Genomic DNA, 15,732 nt, shown 5'->3' on the forward strand with positions numbered 1-15,732 from the left:
CATACATTAAACCGCCCGGCAACAGGCTGTGCCCGCCAACGCTCATCTGTGCACCATGGATCACTGTTAGGGGCAATAGCTGTTAAGAATGTCTTTATCTGTTGAATGGAGGACATTCATATACTTAAATGGAATGGCCTTGTAGATACTCACTGGATATTCATCAGACATATCTGCACTATTGGAACACAACTTCTTTGGTTGCTTTCTCACATGTTTTCTGTTGCTTACCACATCCTCTTAAAGATAACATAAATAATCAGTACTGTGGAGAAACATTTTATTAGAGGTAAACACAATGCAAAAGGTTTTTCTTGTGTATCCCTCAGTGAGTGTTCTGCGTTTACATTTTTTATTATGTGAGATGAGAAAACCAACAGACTATACACCTCTTCTTAGTTATGGTCTGGTTTTAATTTCTACACCTTGAGAGGATCCAATGTTGCACCTGCGTTCCCACTACTCCCTCAAATGACCATTTCCCGGCTTAGATGTACCATGCAGTAGAACAAATCCTTTGGTGTAAAACAGATGTATCCTCTAAATCTGCCTCACTCTGGGAGCTGACTGCGCTCACTCCATGCTCATTTGGGTTTATGAACCTTAGCCAGGGTACAACATGTTGGTCCAATGTGCCAGTGGCTAGGAGATTTGCACCCCTCACCATCTGCAAACACAATGGGAATCCTTGGAGTGGGTGGTACAATTTGAATATTTATAAGCCATTTGGCCGCTTCAACAAATACTTTGCACCCTGCATAGGATTTGGAACACCTAAACAAAGTGTTGAGTAATAGATCCTTAGGCGTACATTTATGCATGCGATTTTACAACCACTAAGTTGTAGCTCCTAGATGCTACACACAATTGAACATATGTACAAATCTTTACATTAAATATTATATAGAAAAAACAATCCAGTTACTATAAACTCTCTATACCTAGAGACATCATACCCAATATGTTTAGAACATTAGCACATAGCACTTTGAGTTTTGTTTACGCAAATGAAAAGTGCGCTTATAAATAAAAAATATTATTAGAACATTATGCAAGCTGGGACATAATACATGTTTGCACTAGCACATATAGCCTTTTTATTTTGATTCAACGTTTTTCTAAGCTGTTAATTATGTTTTCAGTAGAAATCAGATCTTTAATTTGTCCCACTACATGGAAATAGTAAAACAGTGTGACTGCAAAGGGGACAGTGCAGATAAAAAGGCAAATATAATAAGTATTGCTAAAATAATTATTTTTAGAGATAGAGCACATGTTCATAAAATCAAAAAGGTACACATTCATGCAATCATCTTTTTAAAAAAGGTTGCAGCATGGGGAATAAAGTCTAATTCAGATACTAAACATACACAATTGCACATGAGCATTGGTATTGCACAACAGATTTGAAGTTATAAGCAGGTAAGGAATCATTTTCTCAGATTTAATGATGATCGCCTTGGCACTGTCATATAATTAAATAATTCATTTAAGTGCTCCGACTCGAATCGAAGCTCCTGTTGCATCAGCTCATTCCTAATGCACATCCAGGTTGCTCCCCAAAGACATATAAAACACATCATCCTGTTGTGTATCTGCCATAATATCTACAATCCTTGATACAGTAGATTTAGTGCCTGGAACAAATTCAAGCTATAAACACGTCTTATATAATGTTCTTTGGGATTTCAAACCTTTGTTTTCAGAAATCAATCGACGCGCAGGAGACAGTATTATGTTTTAGTAGCTGTTGTCCTTGGATTGGAGGGACAGGAGAGTGGTGTGCCCTCAGCGATGTCCAACAATCCTGCGGTCTCCTCAGCGGCTCTGATCCCCCGCATATTGTCCCCGACGAGAGGGTGAGAGTTCGGCCCCCGCAGCAAACCCTCGGCCATGACCCCGCTGTCAACTCTCATGATTGTACACACACATGTATACACACACACACACACACACACACACACACACACACACACACACACACACACACACACACACACACACACACACACACACACACACACACACACACACACACACACACACTTATTGTTAGATCTTGTTGAGGCGATGAGATGCCCTCCCACAGCTGCCCAGCATCTCCACTCGAGTATTTAAGTCGCACTCTGACCTCTTGTGATGTTAGAGAAGCCGATGGCCTCATATTCTGCCGGACTCTCCCCGCTGTGCGCAGTATAATGCATGAGCAGTTCTTCCATTATGTTGAACAATGATCACTGAAAGGAACAGCAGAGATATTTTAATTCATCTATAACAGTCAAAACATCCATTTGATTTAATGTGCACTACATTACATTATAATTGCATTTAAATCCAGTTAAACTAAAGCTGCTATGTTTTATGTCAACTCGCAAACTGGATGGAAAATCAGGAACAACACCGAGCAACATCCTATCATCAAGTGTCAAAACATAGAAGAGAACAAGTCCGTTTCCTCTGGCTCACATTAGCTTGGCTCGACTCTGTACAAATTAAATTAGGTCTTATGGTCTGTTGAAAGCAGGAATTATTTTTCTTTTGTTTTTGATCATTGAATGACTTATCATCCCGAAGCAATAAACCTGCCCCGCAGCCTTATTTGATGAATGAAAACACTCTTTGGTTTCTCTCCACTGATCCCATTATTTAAACATACAGACCCCCACATGAGTCCCTCTTCTCGGACATAAATCCCCATGGGTTCTACACCTAACCAATATGTGTTAGGGGGCGACACGTGGAACACATCCCATGGTGGCCCCTGCTTCCTGTCCTTTTAGACAGGTCAGGTTGAGTGGGTCACACTTTGTGTTCGGCTAGAAGGAAATCATGGCTATCCATCCTGAAACCCCTCCTTTTTTGTAAATACCACCATTGCCTCTCGCTGGTGTGTGTGTGTGTGTGTGTGTGTGTGTGTGTGTGTGTGTGTGTGTGTGTTTCAGAGAGAGTTGTCAGCCTGTGTAAAACATAAACCTGTTGATGGAGGTCACTGACTGTTAGATCAATGTTGCCTTAGTTCTCTCCATTACCCTTCAACCTTATTTAGCCTAGCTTATTATTTCATCCAGACACACACACTCCTCTGTGCCCCCCCTCCCCTTATCTGCCCTGTCCGCCTTACACCAGCCCCTCTTTCTTTCCTTGTCTTTCTCTGTTTATCTCTCACTCCCCTCATTGTACTGTAGTTGGTCATGGCAAAGGAATTCCTCGAGTAGGTGGGGGTGGTAGATCAGAGCATGTCGGAGAGGTGGTGGGGTGTGTTTATTGTTGTAAAATATGTATTTATCCACTTTCTCTGGATGCCTTTCATTATAGATTATAGCTTTGTGAGTCTCACAAGATCAGGATGACTCGATGACACATAGAAAAGGCATCCTGAAGTCTTTATTATTTGACGCAGTAGAAAGGGATTTATTTTAGATTAGATATAAATGTAATTCACTGTAAGATAAGATATGAATGTGTAAGTGTATGACAACAAACATGCATGTCTAGTTTGTGTAAGTACCACCATCGTCTTGACCAGCTCAAACCAATATGCAGCACAACAGTTTTCCGTACTATCTTCTGTATGACCATCAGGGTGTGTTGACCGCACTTGTTCAGTGACTTGCTTCCTCCTCAGTCCATCTGCCACTTTCAACCCGGTATCACGGCAAGACGTGAACATGTGACGATTTACCATGCTGGGAGACGTGAAGATGTCACGGTTTCGTCCCTTCAAACGTGACAGCTACACGGTATTGTTAACCCATGTTAACCAGTGGAGAAATAACCGGAAATACCAAGCAAATGCTACCCCGACGTAATGATTTATTTTTTAATAGTCACACTCGATTACAGCGATTTTCTTGTTGCCCCAGCTGGTCGACACCTCTTTTAGCATAAACAAAGGCTACATTAATGTATTAAATCGATGTTAATCCATGCGTGTGGATGTGGAATTAACGGACGTGACGTTGTGCGATTGAGTTGCCAAGCAACAGCTTCGGTTCATGTTAATTTACAAACTATTCAACTACAACCGTAGTTATATTTAAAAACATGTTAGAAGGCCTCACGAAATACTTTAATGCACATTAAAATGTAAATGTGAAGGAATGTGTGTATAACAAAATACATCGGTCATTAAATGAAACCGGAAACAGACGTAGGCAAGATCCTCAGCTCGATGATTGGATGGTTATCCGCAATGCATGCTGGGATTTGGTGTTTATGTGATGTGAAATCTGAAAACGTTTTTTAAAAATACAATAATACTTTATTCCGAGTGTGCTTGCTTTTCTCTTTGAAAGTCATCACATAACGTCATTGTAATACATGGTTCGGCTGCATTAAATATGACATATCTGCCGTAGTTCTCTATTTATAGAGCCCTGCTGAGAAGACTTCTAGACAAACAGGAGAACTGCCGCCAAAACTGAAGATGTGACGTGGATCATAAATATATAAGCAATTAAACAGCATCTTACATTTCTTTTCCCACAATGCGTCTCCTTGCAGTATCAACACTAATTCGGCTGACTTTTATATTTGATCCAATTGGTAGATAGGCTGTATTTACACCATAACCGTGCAGAGCTGATAGAAAGGGACACCTGGTGGTCAAAGCACGTTATTGAATTGTATTATTTTATTATTAGATATTAATAGGAGGATGTGCAAAACAGACAAACTAATAAGGCTTAATTTAAACATTAAAGAGTACTTTAGGTTAAGGTCTTATTTTAAATAAGAAAAAAGCTTTAAGAAGAATATGGAGGGATGAAACCCTCTTGAAACCGCAGGTCCTTCCTTCCTGCAGCGGTCAGACTTTACAACCAGCACTGCCCCTTGTAGACCCTCCTACACACACCACAACACAGACTATAACACCCCTAGCTGCTAAATACAAACCAACTTTGTGCAATATGTGCTATATGTGCAATATATATATGCCATTAATAACTGTGTAATGTATACCTGGCCACTAAATCAATATATATGCCGTTTTGTTTTTGATCTGTATTTTTGAAAATTATGTAACTTTTTATCTTTTTTTTAGCATATTGTTTATTATATTATAACTTAGTACTTTTTTAGCATATTGTTTATTTTATTCTAACTTAGTACTTTTTTAACGCATGTAAGATATGCAACACTAAGCTGTCTGTGGCTCTTTCCTGCTAACGCTGCACATTTCCCCTCCGTGGAACTAATAAAGGTATTCTGATTCTTTAATGGTCACACATGCAGAGCACACAGCACACACAGTGACATTTGTATCTACAGATAAATATTAAGCCTGACAAAGTACTTAACATCTAATATATTGCTTTCCTGCAATGTTAACTATGTTTAAGCACTTATTTGTTTATTATTTGTTTATTATTAAACTGATATTATACATATGTATTATACTCTTATAAGATGTATGTAGATAGTATAAGAAATGTGCAGAATGACAGTTTAATGGTGGAGTATACACACATATTGATAGATGTCTTGTAATGCACTGTTGAGGAACCTGTGACCCAAGTTTTTCATTCATTGCATAACTACACAGTAGTTGTGTATAATATGATATGTCAATAAACCTTAGCTTATAAAATCTTGAAATCTTGAAAGGGATGTTCAAACTAGTCATTATATACAGTCTTTAATGAACTATTAGTAGAGAATAACGAGTAATGAATATACTTTATAGAGATCCTATTAATATCTAATAATAAAATTCAATAACGTGCTTTGACCACCAGGTATCCCTTTCTATCAGCTCTGCACGGTTATGGTTTAAATACAACCTATCTACCAATTGGATCAAATATAAAAGTCAGCCGAATTAGTGTTGATACTGCAAGGAGACGCATTGTGTGAAAAGAAATGTAAGATGTTGTTTAATGGCTGATATATTTATGATCCACGTCACGTTTTCAGTTCCTCATGTTTGTCTAGAAGTCTTCTCATCAGGGCTCTATAAATACAGAACTACGGCAGATATGTAATATTTAATGCAGCCGAACCGTGTATTACAATGCCGTTATGTGATGACTTTCAAAGAGAAAAGCAAGCACACTCGGAATAAAGTATTATTGTATTTTTTAAAAACGTTTTCAGATTTCACATCACATAAACACCAAATCCCAGCATGCATTGCGGATAACCATCCAATCATCGAGCTGAGGATCTTGCCTACGTCTGTTTCCGGTTTCGTTTAATGACCGATGTATTTTGTTATACACACATTCCTTCACATTTACATTTTAATGTGGATTAAAGTATTTCGTGAGGCCTTCTAACATGTTTTTAAATATAACTACGGTTGTAGTTGAATAGTTTGTAAATTAACATGAACCGAAGCTGTTGCTTGGCAACTCAATCGCACAACGTCACGTCCGTTAATTCCACATCCACACGCATGGATTAACATCGATTTAATACATTAATGTAGCCTTTGTTTATGCTAAAAGAGGTGTCGACCAGCTGGGGCAACAAGAAAATCGCTGTAATCGAGTGTGACTATTAAAAAATAAATCATTACGTCGGGGTAGCATTTGCTTGGTATTTCCGATCATTTCTCCACTGGTTAACATGGGTTAACAATACCGTGTAGCTGTCACGTTTGAAGGGGACGAAACCGTGACATCTTCACGTCTCCCAGCATGGTAAATCGTCACATGTTCACGTCTTGCCGTGATACCGGGTTGGCCACTTTAGTTGTTGAATGCCTGAAAGCGGGTCTCCCACACCTACTGTACCGAAAATGTGTGTGTTGTGCGTGTCCTTCAGTGATAGACTAGAGCGGTGAGGAAAGGAGTGCTTCTGAAGAGGATGGTTTGGAGTTGGCCAGCATGCCAAAACGTGGGAGAAACAAAAGAAAGAGAGTACTGTGGCAATTTTAGACATGCACACAAAACACAAAAAGGAGCATGAGCGAACAAAAGCCTGCTACTTAAAATGTATTCTCTGGTCAGTGAATCGTAAAGTCCCGCTTCTTCTCCAATGAAAACACCGCCCCGTTCTGGTTTGCCTCTCGGTTTTGGGAACTCTTTTGAAATGCAATTAGCATTTCATCCAGGCCCAACCAGTTACATTAAATGAAGTAATTCTCTTTCTAATTTGGCCCCTTTGGTCTGCTAGGCTGTGGAGGGCACAACCTTGTTTAATCCCCTGAAAGTGCTTTTCTGTCTGCCTCCATCACTGTGTGTCATACAGGCTAATCAGTCAGCCAATGCTCCAACTGGAACCCTCCAAATTGTTCACGCACTGGTTGCTACTCAATTGGAACTACTTTCCTCTTTCTGTATTTCTTCTATAGCCTCGCTGAAGAAGAAAACAAGTCTTGTTTTTAGTTAGGGATGCAAGATGCCATTGGCTCAACTTAAGAGCAGCCGACCACGGCCGTGTGGACAATGCCTCGGAGAAACTCTCCCTCTCTCTGTTTCCTTTTCACAGCAAAATGCACACTTGATTGGCAGCCTCTTGCCCCTGAAGGAGAAATGCCTGGTTGAAAAGTATCGTCTGACAATAGCTGCAGGGCTGACCTCATGCATATTTGTTCTTTAGAGAGGTATTCATTCAAGTGTTCTCTAGACCCCTGTATGCGGAATGGCATAATTTGGCTGCAATTCAGCCCACTGCCATCTTCTTTCTCCCCTTCTTGTCGGACTAATGTTAAGTTTTCTGTTTTCCTCCTCAAAATAAATAGAATTCTGTTTCGGGGCATTGCTCTCCAAAATAAGCGAGTAACACAGAGTTTTTGTCAGATTTAATGATGTATGTTTTAGCCCTACTCGCTTATGAAGTTCCTTAATTTCTTCCCCCCAACTTCTCTGTATGGCGAGAACATTCACTGATCTAAAAATACCAGAGGGAGAAACTACACGTGAAGTGCAATTATGGGCTCATGAGTTGCCTCGTCGGGCTGAGAACGGACGGTGGGTGGTTTGTGTGGCCTGACACACACTGGGCAGCTCAAACAGAAAACAATCAAAATGAACAGAGCGGAGACATATTTTTTAATACAGCAGTCTTTCTATGAAACTCGAAACATATAGGTTATATGCATTAAAGGTCCCCTATCATACTGTTTTTCATCAATATATTATAGGTCTCAGATATATACAAATATGTGTCTGAAGCGTTTGGCTCGAAATACCAAACAGATCATGCATTGCAGCATTACCCATAATCCCCTCTGTTTCAGCCCTGTTTCAAAAGAGCTGATTCTCTGTCTTTTACTTCAGATGAAAGCAAGGAGCCCCTCCCCACGCCCCTCTGAGAGAGATTTGGTTAAAAAGAACACAATGGTGCTCTAGGAGGAGATTCAGGTGATAAGGTGGTGGGGGGGGGGGGGGGTTACCTTGGTTGGTGATTGGCTAATGGTTACACAAGACAAAAAATCGTTATGACATCATAAAGTGGCCAAAATCTGATCAGCTCATTTTCAGACAGGTTTTTATAGAAATGGATCAGGACAAAAAGAGAGAGAATATTTGTTCCTGAAACTTTCAGAGTCTCTTTACACAGAGGGGACACATGGTGATGTAGAAGAGACATGAACAAGTGGATTTTGCGTAATAGGTGACCTTTAAATGGCACTGCTCCATTATTATTTGGTTTTAATTCGATTTGTGTCTTTTGTCTCGGCTCAAGAGACTGGGGACGTATTAGCAGGACATTGGTATTAAATAAACCTTTTTTCTTGCAAAGGCAAACCCTGCTTCCCCCTGCCTATATTAGGAATTTGTAATATTAAGTGTGCCCTCTGGATACTAATAACCCAGCCTTCCGACCACAAGGCACTTCCATTTTCCCAGTTTTAATATCCCCAAAGATTTGGCTCAGCAGTCATCCCATACATTATACATAAGATTGATATACGGCGGCATATCATCAACTCTTTCTGTGTTTTCTGCCTCCCCACACCATCTGGCACGGTGTTGCTGTTTACTTTTCTGTTTCTCTCTCAGTATCCGTCATACTGCTTGGTTTTTTAGTGTGAATTTGTCCTGAGGGAACACGCAAGCGTTCCAGGAACACTGTTATATTAGTTGATGTTAATGACAGAGCAGTTGCTTTTCGTGGCCAGACTGACTCCAGATCACCGACCAGAGCTGTAAGATTGATGCATGAGATCCCACTGCAGGCCTCCCAGTATCAGACAACTGGAGATCACTTGGTGTGTGTGTGTGGTGTGTGTGTGTGTGTGTGTGTGTGTGTGTGTTGTTGTGTGTGTGTGATGTGTGTGTGGTGTGTGTGTGTGTGTGTGTGTGTGTGTGTGTGTGTGTGTGTGTGTGTGTGTGTGTGTGTGTGTGTGTGGTGTGTGTGTGTGTGTTGTGTGTGTGTGTGTTGTGTGTGTGTGTGTGTGTGTGGTGTGTGTGTGTGTGTGTGTGTGTGTGGTGTGTGTGTGTCACTGACTGCCAGATATAACCACAAGCTTTTCACCAAGGGCGTCTCAGGACCAGGGAAGCCTCAAGGCAGGGATGCCTCATGGGAAAGCCCTTGATTAAAACTCTCCAGACCGTTATCCCACACGCCCGCTACTAGAAAGGAAGTAAGAGTATTGCTTTCCTCTTTTAAAGCTTCCATATGGAGTATTCTCAGTGCAAGTCATTCCCTATGATTATAGAGGCTGGTACTTTACCTTGGGATTCTCTCAGAGAGCCAAAGTGGCAAAACATGATGGGAATTTAAGCCATATTTTTAACTTACAGACAGAAATTAACTGTGAAACATGGCCGCCTGTGACGGCATAATCATGTGTTCTTTCAGTATGTCAACATCCGGATTACTGTTTCGGCACATGCTATACAGTGAATCCTGCATTGTCACGCTTACTACCGTCCTTTGACTGTTAAGTCTTAGACTTTCAGTGAATAATTCATGCTAAAGATTACGACACAGAGGCCACTGTCAGCAGAAACCCAAGAGGCATCAGCCCTGACCCCAGGAGCAGCCCTGCAACCAGACACCGCCTCAGCACCTCCGACAGGGATATCACATAGATCAGGGAGTGTGTGTATGAGTGTGTGTGAGTGACTGCAAGGGATCCAATGTAATGTTTTTGTTGTTTTAAACCAGGCTACTAACACCTATAGGCTGCTTTAAAGAGGGCTGACAGGTGATGAGGTCAAACCACCGCTGAAGAGCGCTGATGTTATCACCGGTGACTAGTCAGGGTGCTTATCATGTTTGAGCCTGTTGGGAAATCTCTCTGTTGATGAGCTATCCATCACAGAGATACAGGAGGAGTTAGTTGTCAAGAAGAAGATAAGATAAGATAAGATTACCCTTTATTAAAGGGGCTGTATTATGCCCATTTTCAGGTTCATATCAGTATTTAGTGTCTCTCCTGTGACATGTCTCCATGCTTTAATGTTCACAAAGCTCTTTAGTTTTCTGATACTGCCTGTGCTGCAGCACCTCTTTTCACCCTCTGTCTGAAACCAGAGCCCGGTCTGCTCTGATTGGTTAGCTGGCCGGCTCTGTTGCGATTGGTCAACTGCTTAGAGATGTCCCCCCTGCCCCAGTCAATAGAAGCGCGAGTGTTACATAATGATGTCATTATGTTACGGAAGTAAACAAAGGAGTCCAGGAAGCGTTTCGGGTGTGTGTGGGAGAGAAACTCCTTCTTGAGAGAACGTTGGGATTTTAGCCTTTGCAGACCATTGACATGCACACAAATCTATATAACACACTACAGGGAAGGGAATACCATAATAAGCATAATATTCCCCATCATTCAGGTTTTGCAGAAATAGGGCTAAGAGACAAGGTAAACACAGGATAGGACAGGTAAGAGTGCATACACAGAGTTAATAGGATTACGAAACAACAAAAGAAAGTAACAATATCATTTAAAATAAAATAGAATAAGGTAAAACTGTTAAGATACACTAAAGATGTGGATTATTAAGGGAGACAGAGGAGTGAGTGATTACAAGCAGATACTGAAGGGATACTCTACATGAAGTACATGTGTGTTAGTGCGTGCATGTGCGTGTGTGTTTTGCTGCCAACGCATAGTTCCTTTTGCTTTGATCTGAGCTTAGCCGGTGAAACGAGTGGACTTAGTGGCACTTCTGTTGTAACACAATGCCAGGCGCTAATAAACTTTCCTGGCAAACACAAAGCCTCCCTGTGCCAAAGGACCAACATCTGACATGACTTGGCATATTGAAAAGAAGAAAGGGGTTTGATGGAAGTATTAACAAAAACTGTTATGTTGAAAGCAGGTTCAATGTCATTGTTTATGCAGGATTGTTACAGGCCAAGGGGTTGATTTTCATTTGAGCTTTTTGACGTATTCACGTACATTTGATGACTCATTGTTGTGGATAAAGAAGCATAACATATTTAGCCTGAACTATAAATACGTATTTTATTTGACGCTATGCGAGTTCCAGGAAATAAAGTCATGTAACATAAAAGAAAAGTCAGCTGTCTGAGGTTAGAGTCACAGACAAAAGCTGTTTTAAATGTTGAGAATGTGAAGTCTCTTCAGTTGTGGTGCTGTCTGTGGTTTGTTGGAGCGCCTGGTCCCTGAGTCTTGGCCCAAGCCATCATTTTCTGTTCCTTTGGCCTTGCAATATTTTTGATGGACATTTCAGAGCTCTCCAGTGTCCTAGCCTGTCACCCAGCTGTCTCTCTGAGCATTGAGATCCTACATTTTAGTTGCTAACTGTGGGTTCGCCAATGCTTCCTCGTATGCAAACTTGTGTGAATGTTTGTATGCATGCAACTGTGCCGCTGTGCACGTCTCTACATGGACTCTGACTCCCAGCCTTATCAATGTCACAGGTCTGCGCCAGGCGCTCCATGATGCCTTTTGCTGTGACAGACAGACCATTGGTCCCCTAACCCCCGGGGTCAGGGCTGGCACAACGCATGATGCCCGCACAAAAACGGCCCTGCTGCTTGTAGGAACGACCTGTGCCATCCACACAGCATCTGCTTTGTGTTACTCTATTTGGAAGAGTGCGGCATCGTGGTCAGTGGATGCCAAACGGACCACCCCTCTGTTTTTAAGGAGGGGGTTTAGGATGTTAGAGGGTTGGATGCTCGCAACCATATCATCCATCTCAAAGATTGTGGTCCACATGATGTTAGGCAATGCTTTGGGAGTTTGGAAGTGAGGTTTTGAGGCAGATTTACTGAAGAAATAGAGAAGCCTAACTTTTTGTTCTGAAAAAGAAGCCAAACATGACAAAGAGACTCAGATCCAAAGAAAAACAAATATATATCCAGAAAATTAATAAAGAGACTTGCAAGTCAAGGTCAAGCTGATGAAGGCACCAGTGAAAAGAAAGGGAAGAGACAGCAGTACGCTATATTCCTTCTGCTGTTGAAAGAAATGAAACCGGCATTATGGCGATTTTAAGCGGCAGCAGGACATAAAAGCTGGAGAAGGCCAAGACTTCCCTAAACTGTTGGTCCCTTTACTATTTTGCACACCGATGTTCCCTAAACGTCTCAAAATATCAGCCTGTAATATAAGGTTTTATAGTTAGTCACCAAATACAAATATTAATCAGGTTACTCATAAGAAGTGCAAAGGATTTATGAATGATGTCAGGATTAGCAGAGGGAGGCTCAAAGAACCAGCTGTAGCAGCATTCGGTGTGCGGCGGTAACCTAACGTCACTCAAAACATACAGCTCCGGTTCAGAAACAGCAACTTGTCTCATAAGCTGAATATTTACTGTCAGTTATTGAAAGCTCAACATATGCTACTGGTGAAGTTCTGTCACGTCCCGTTTGCTACAGCTAGCAGGATGCATGTCTGTAGTAACGGTCATTTGTTTAACGTTGGCACTTGAATCTCGTTTTTTCTGTAGCCTAGTAAGTTATTAGTGTTTATTGTGTCAAAATTCATTAGCACCTAATTATATCCAACAATCCCTCCCCCTTTAGCCCCTTTGCTGTGCGTTATTGTTGGTCAGATAGGTGCCTAGGAATGCTGTGATAAACATAATCACATCTTCTGTGGTGTGGGTTTCAATATTAAACTTCCCTTTCCGCACCTACCACGGCTTTACAAATCGTGAAACTCCTTCAGCTGTGCATGATATGGTCAATTAGTTATTGCCATGACTGAAATAGAAATTGTTTGCCTTGATTGTCCAATATGTCTCAATTAAGCGGGCATGTGGTTATACACTAGCAGGTGTGCGCATGCTATAAAGTTTCACACCCTCAGGTAAACCATTTCCCAGTAGAGTGTGTTCTAGACTAGTGTAGGCTCTAAGTGTGTGAGGCAGCTCCAGGGAGAGGGTTAATAGCTTTCCTCACAAGCTCTTGGCCAGTGGTGCAAGAAGTTCCCAACCCCAGGAGAGAGAGCAGGACGAATAACAGGATTTATTCTCTTTGTCCAGCGACACACTCACCTCTTCCCCCTTTAGCCTCACCCTCTGTCCCCCACTGTCCAGCCTCCCCACCAGCTCTAAATCCTTTTTTGATGGATTTCCCAGGAATCTCTCCATTGCTGGCCTGTGTGCTACACATTCACACAGACACATACTTGACACCACCTCTACACAAACTCTCAAACACACTTTTACCAGATTGATTCTGACTGTAACTGTCAACCTACAACTTCTAATGCTGACGCAGTGTCTTGTTCTACCCTCGATGCTGACAAACGGGATTGATGGATGGTTGCTATTTAAACACCCGCCACTGCTGAGAATAACTCAGATTGATCTAACAGCTATGGAACATATGAAAAATGGTTTCTTTTCAATGTCCAACTTTTCCCCAAACGATTTCTGCTTTCGAAAAAAGACCCAAACAGCATGACTTCATCCACCGTAGCTGCTGATGCTCTTTTTAAACCTTGTAATTAAGAGCAATTTAGACCTTACGTGTTCATACTGTTGGCAAAAGTGTGTGGTGCGAGTTATGAATGGGATGGGTAAGAGGAAGCATGGAGGGGAAAGACAGGACATAGTGGTCGAATTTGGCTATAAGCTGGCTCCACCCCTCTGTCATGCTGTGTTGTTTTGTTGTGTTAACCATGACAACTGTCTTAGTGGCTCCATCCAGCTTTAGGATTATTCTGGATGAGGGAAAGCAGGGGACAGATGAGAGGAGGAGGGCAGAGCGGTGTAGGAGAGATGATTGGAGGAAGCATGAGAAACGATAATTAGAGAGAAGAGAGTGTTTCAGTGAGGCTGATGCTGAAATACTGAAACTACCTTCAGACAGTGATTATATTTATACTGGCTTTCAATGCATGTGGTCAGAAGAGAATACATTTAACAACAACTGCTTTAACAGTTATGGCCACATGAGGACAACAGCTGTTGAAATGATGGAATAATGTTATGAATCATTCAGACCACAATGACCAGCAAAAGTCAGGCCATGTGAACATCTGGCCACTCAATACTGCCCGTAGATCACATTCATTTGAATTTAAACTGACTTTATATTTCTAAATGTCAGTGTTTCTAGTGTTTTCATACATTTCTGACATAATTTCTGCAGTATTGGAACACATATCTTAATCTGGAGTGTGTTTATGTACGACACTAGGCGCTGAATGATTACAATTCTAACTTTTGTTTATATAACTTCTCAAATTAGCCCCATATTGGCCTTTGAGTCATTTCAATATATGCATAATGTCTATTTATCCTTCAATATCAGAAATGTAAATCCTTCATGCGTCACACAGCTGGGAAATGTACAATGCAACAACAAAGAGAACAGTGCAGACAAATGGCACAATCAAGATTAGTAGACTAACATATTAGATGAAGAGGCAAGCACATGTTAACGTATTCAAATTGAAATAAAAACAGATCCATGGTGAAAAAAAAATGCTCATGGTTCCCCTCTTTCTGCAGGAATGCTCCCTGTCCTCCTGCTTGCTGGTTGGATTCTGGCGCTGTCCGTCCCTGGCACAGCGTCTGAGTCGGCCACGCTGCGGTTTCTGGGCCAGACTGACTTTGTTGTCAACGAGAGCGAGGAAGCTGTGGTCCGACTGGTCGTGGAGAGAGTGGGAGACCCGGTCAATGTGACTGCTTTGGTTCTGGTAGGACATCTATGCACTCACGTGAAACAAAACTCATCAACCTGTCAAGTCATCTATCTTGTCTCTTTTTAACCACCTTGCTGTGTTGCGGAGCCTCCACCTTTATATGTCTAGCGAAGATCAAAATGAATGACCCTTTTCCCTATGGCACACAGCGATAGTTTGTCTCTAGAAAGTGTTTTGAAATCACTGTTGGTTTAGGCTTTACAACCTCCACACGAGGTGTCAGCTGCTCACAGCTGGTGTCCGGTAAGGAGAGCTGACCGGGCAGTGAATTGTGGTTGGGGGGTTTCCTTACTTCTTGATACCTTTACCAGATTTGCCACATGGATTATTACACCTGAGCTGCCATAGTAGTTGATATAAGAGTGTAATATCTGGCTTCCTTCCCGGAAGTCTAATGGGGATAGACAGAAGGCAACTGAGGATCAAATTGAAACTTATTAAGAAACGTGTAACCGTACTTATCTGCAGTTGGGAAGAGATGAAACAGTCAAAAACCTCAAGCCCAAGGCATGGTATTAAAGGAAAAAGTCATGTATCTGCTGCATCTTAAATTCACATCAACCTTTCATCTCCTGTGCCACATTCTTTCCATCTGTTATGTGCCTTTCCTGTCTTCATTTACCACTGTCAAATGGATGCAAAAAGTACTTAAAACCGACAAAGATACACAAAAGAAGCAGGAATCTTTGTTCATTTCAGTAGTGATT

General features: G+C 41.5%; 1 protein-coding gene across 1 annotated transcript in view; it reads left to right on the plus strand.

The window, feature by feature from the left end:
• The window catches only part of adgrv1 (adhesion G protein-coupled receptor V1), a 181,614-nt gene that overhangs the window by 1,815 nt on the left and 164,067 nt on the right, over positions 1 to 15,732 (plus strand). Inside the window, 1 exon segment of the mRNA XM_034238439.1 lies at positions 14,832 to 15,019. Coding sequence (XP_034094330.1) covers positions 14,834 to 15,019 — 186 coding nt within the window. The 5' untranslated portion in view covers positions 14,832 to 14,833.

The sequence above is a fragment of the Gymnodraco acuticeps genome, unplaced genomic scaffold (assembly GCF_902827175.1).
Source record: "Gymnodraco acuticeps unplaced genomic scaffold, fGymAcu1.1, whole genome shotgun sequence".
NCBI lineage: Eukaryota > Metazoa > Chordata > Actinopteri > Perciformes > Bathydraconidae > Gymnodraco > Gymnodraco acuticeps.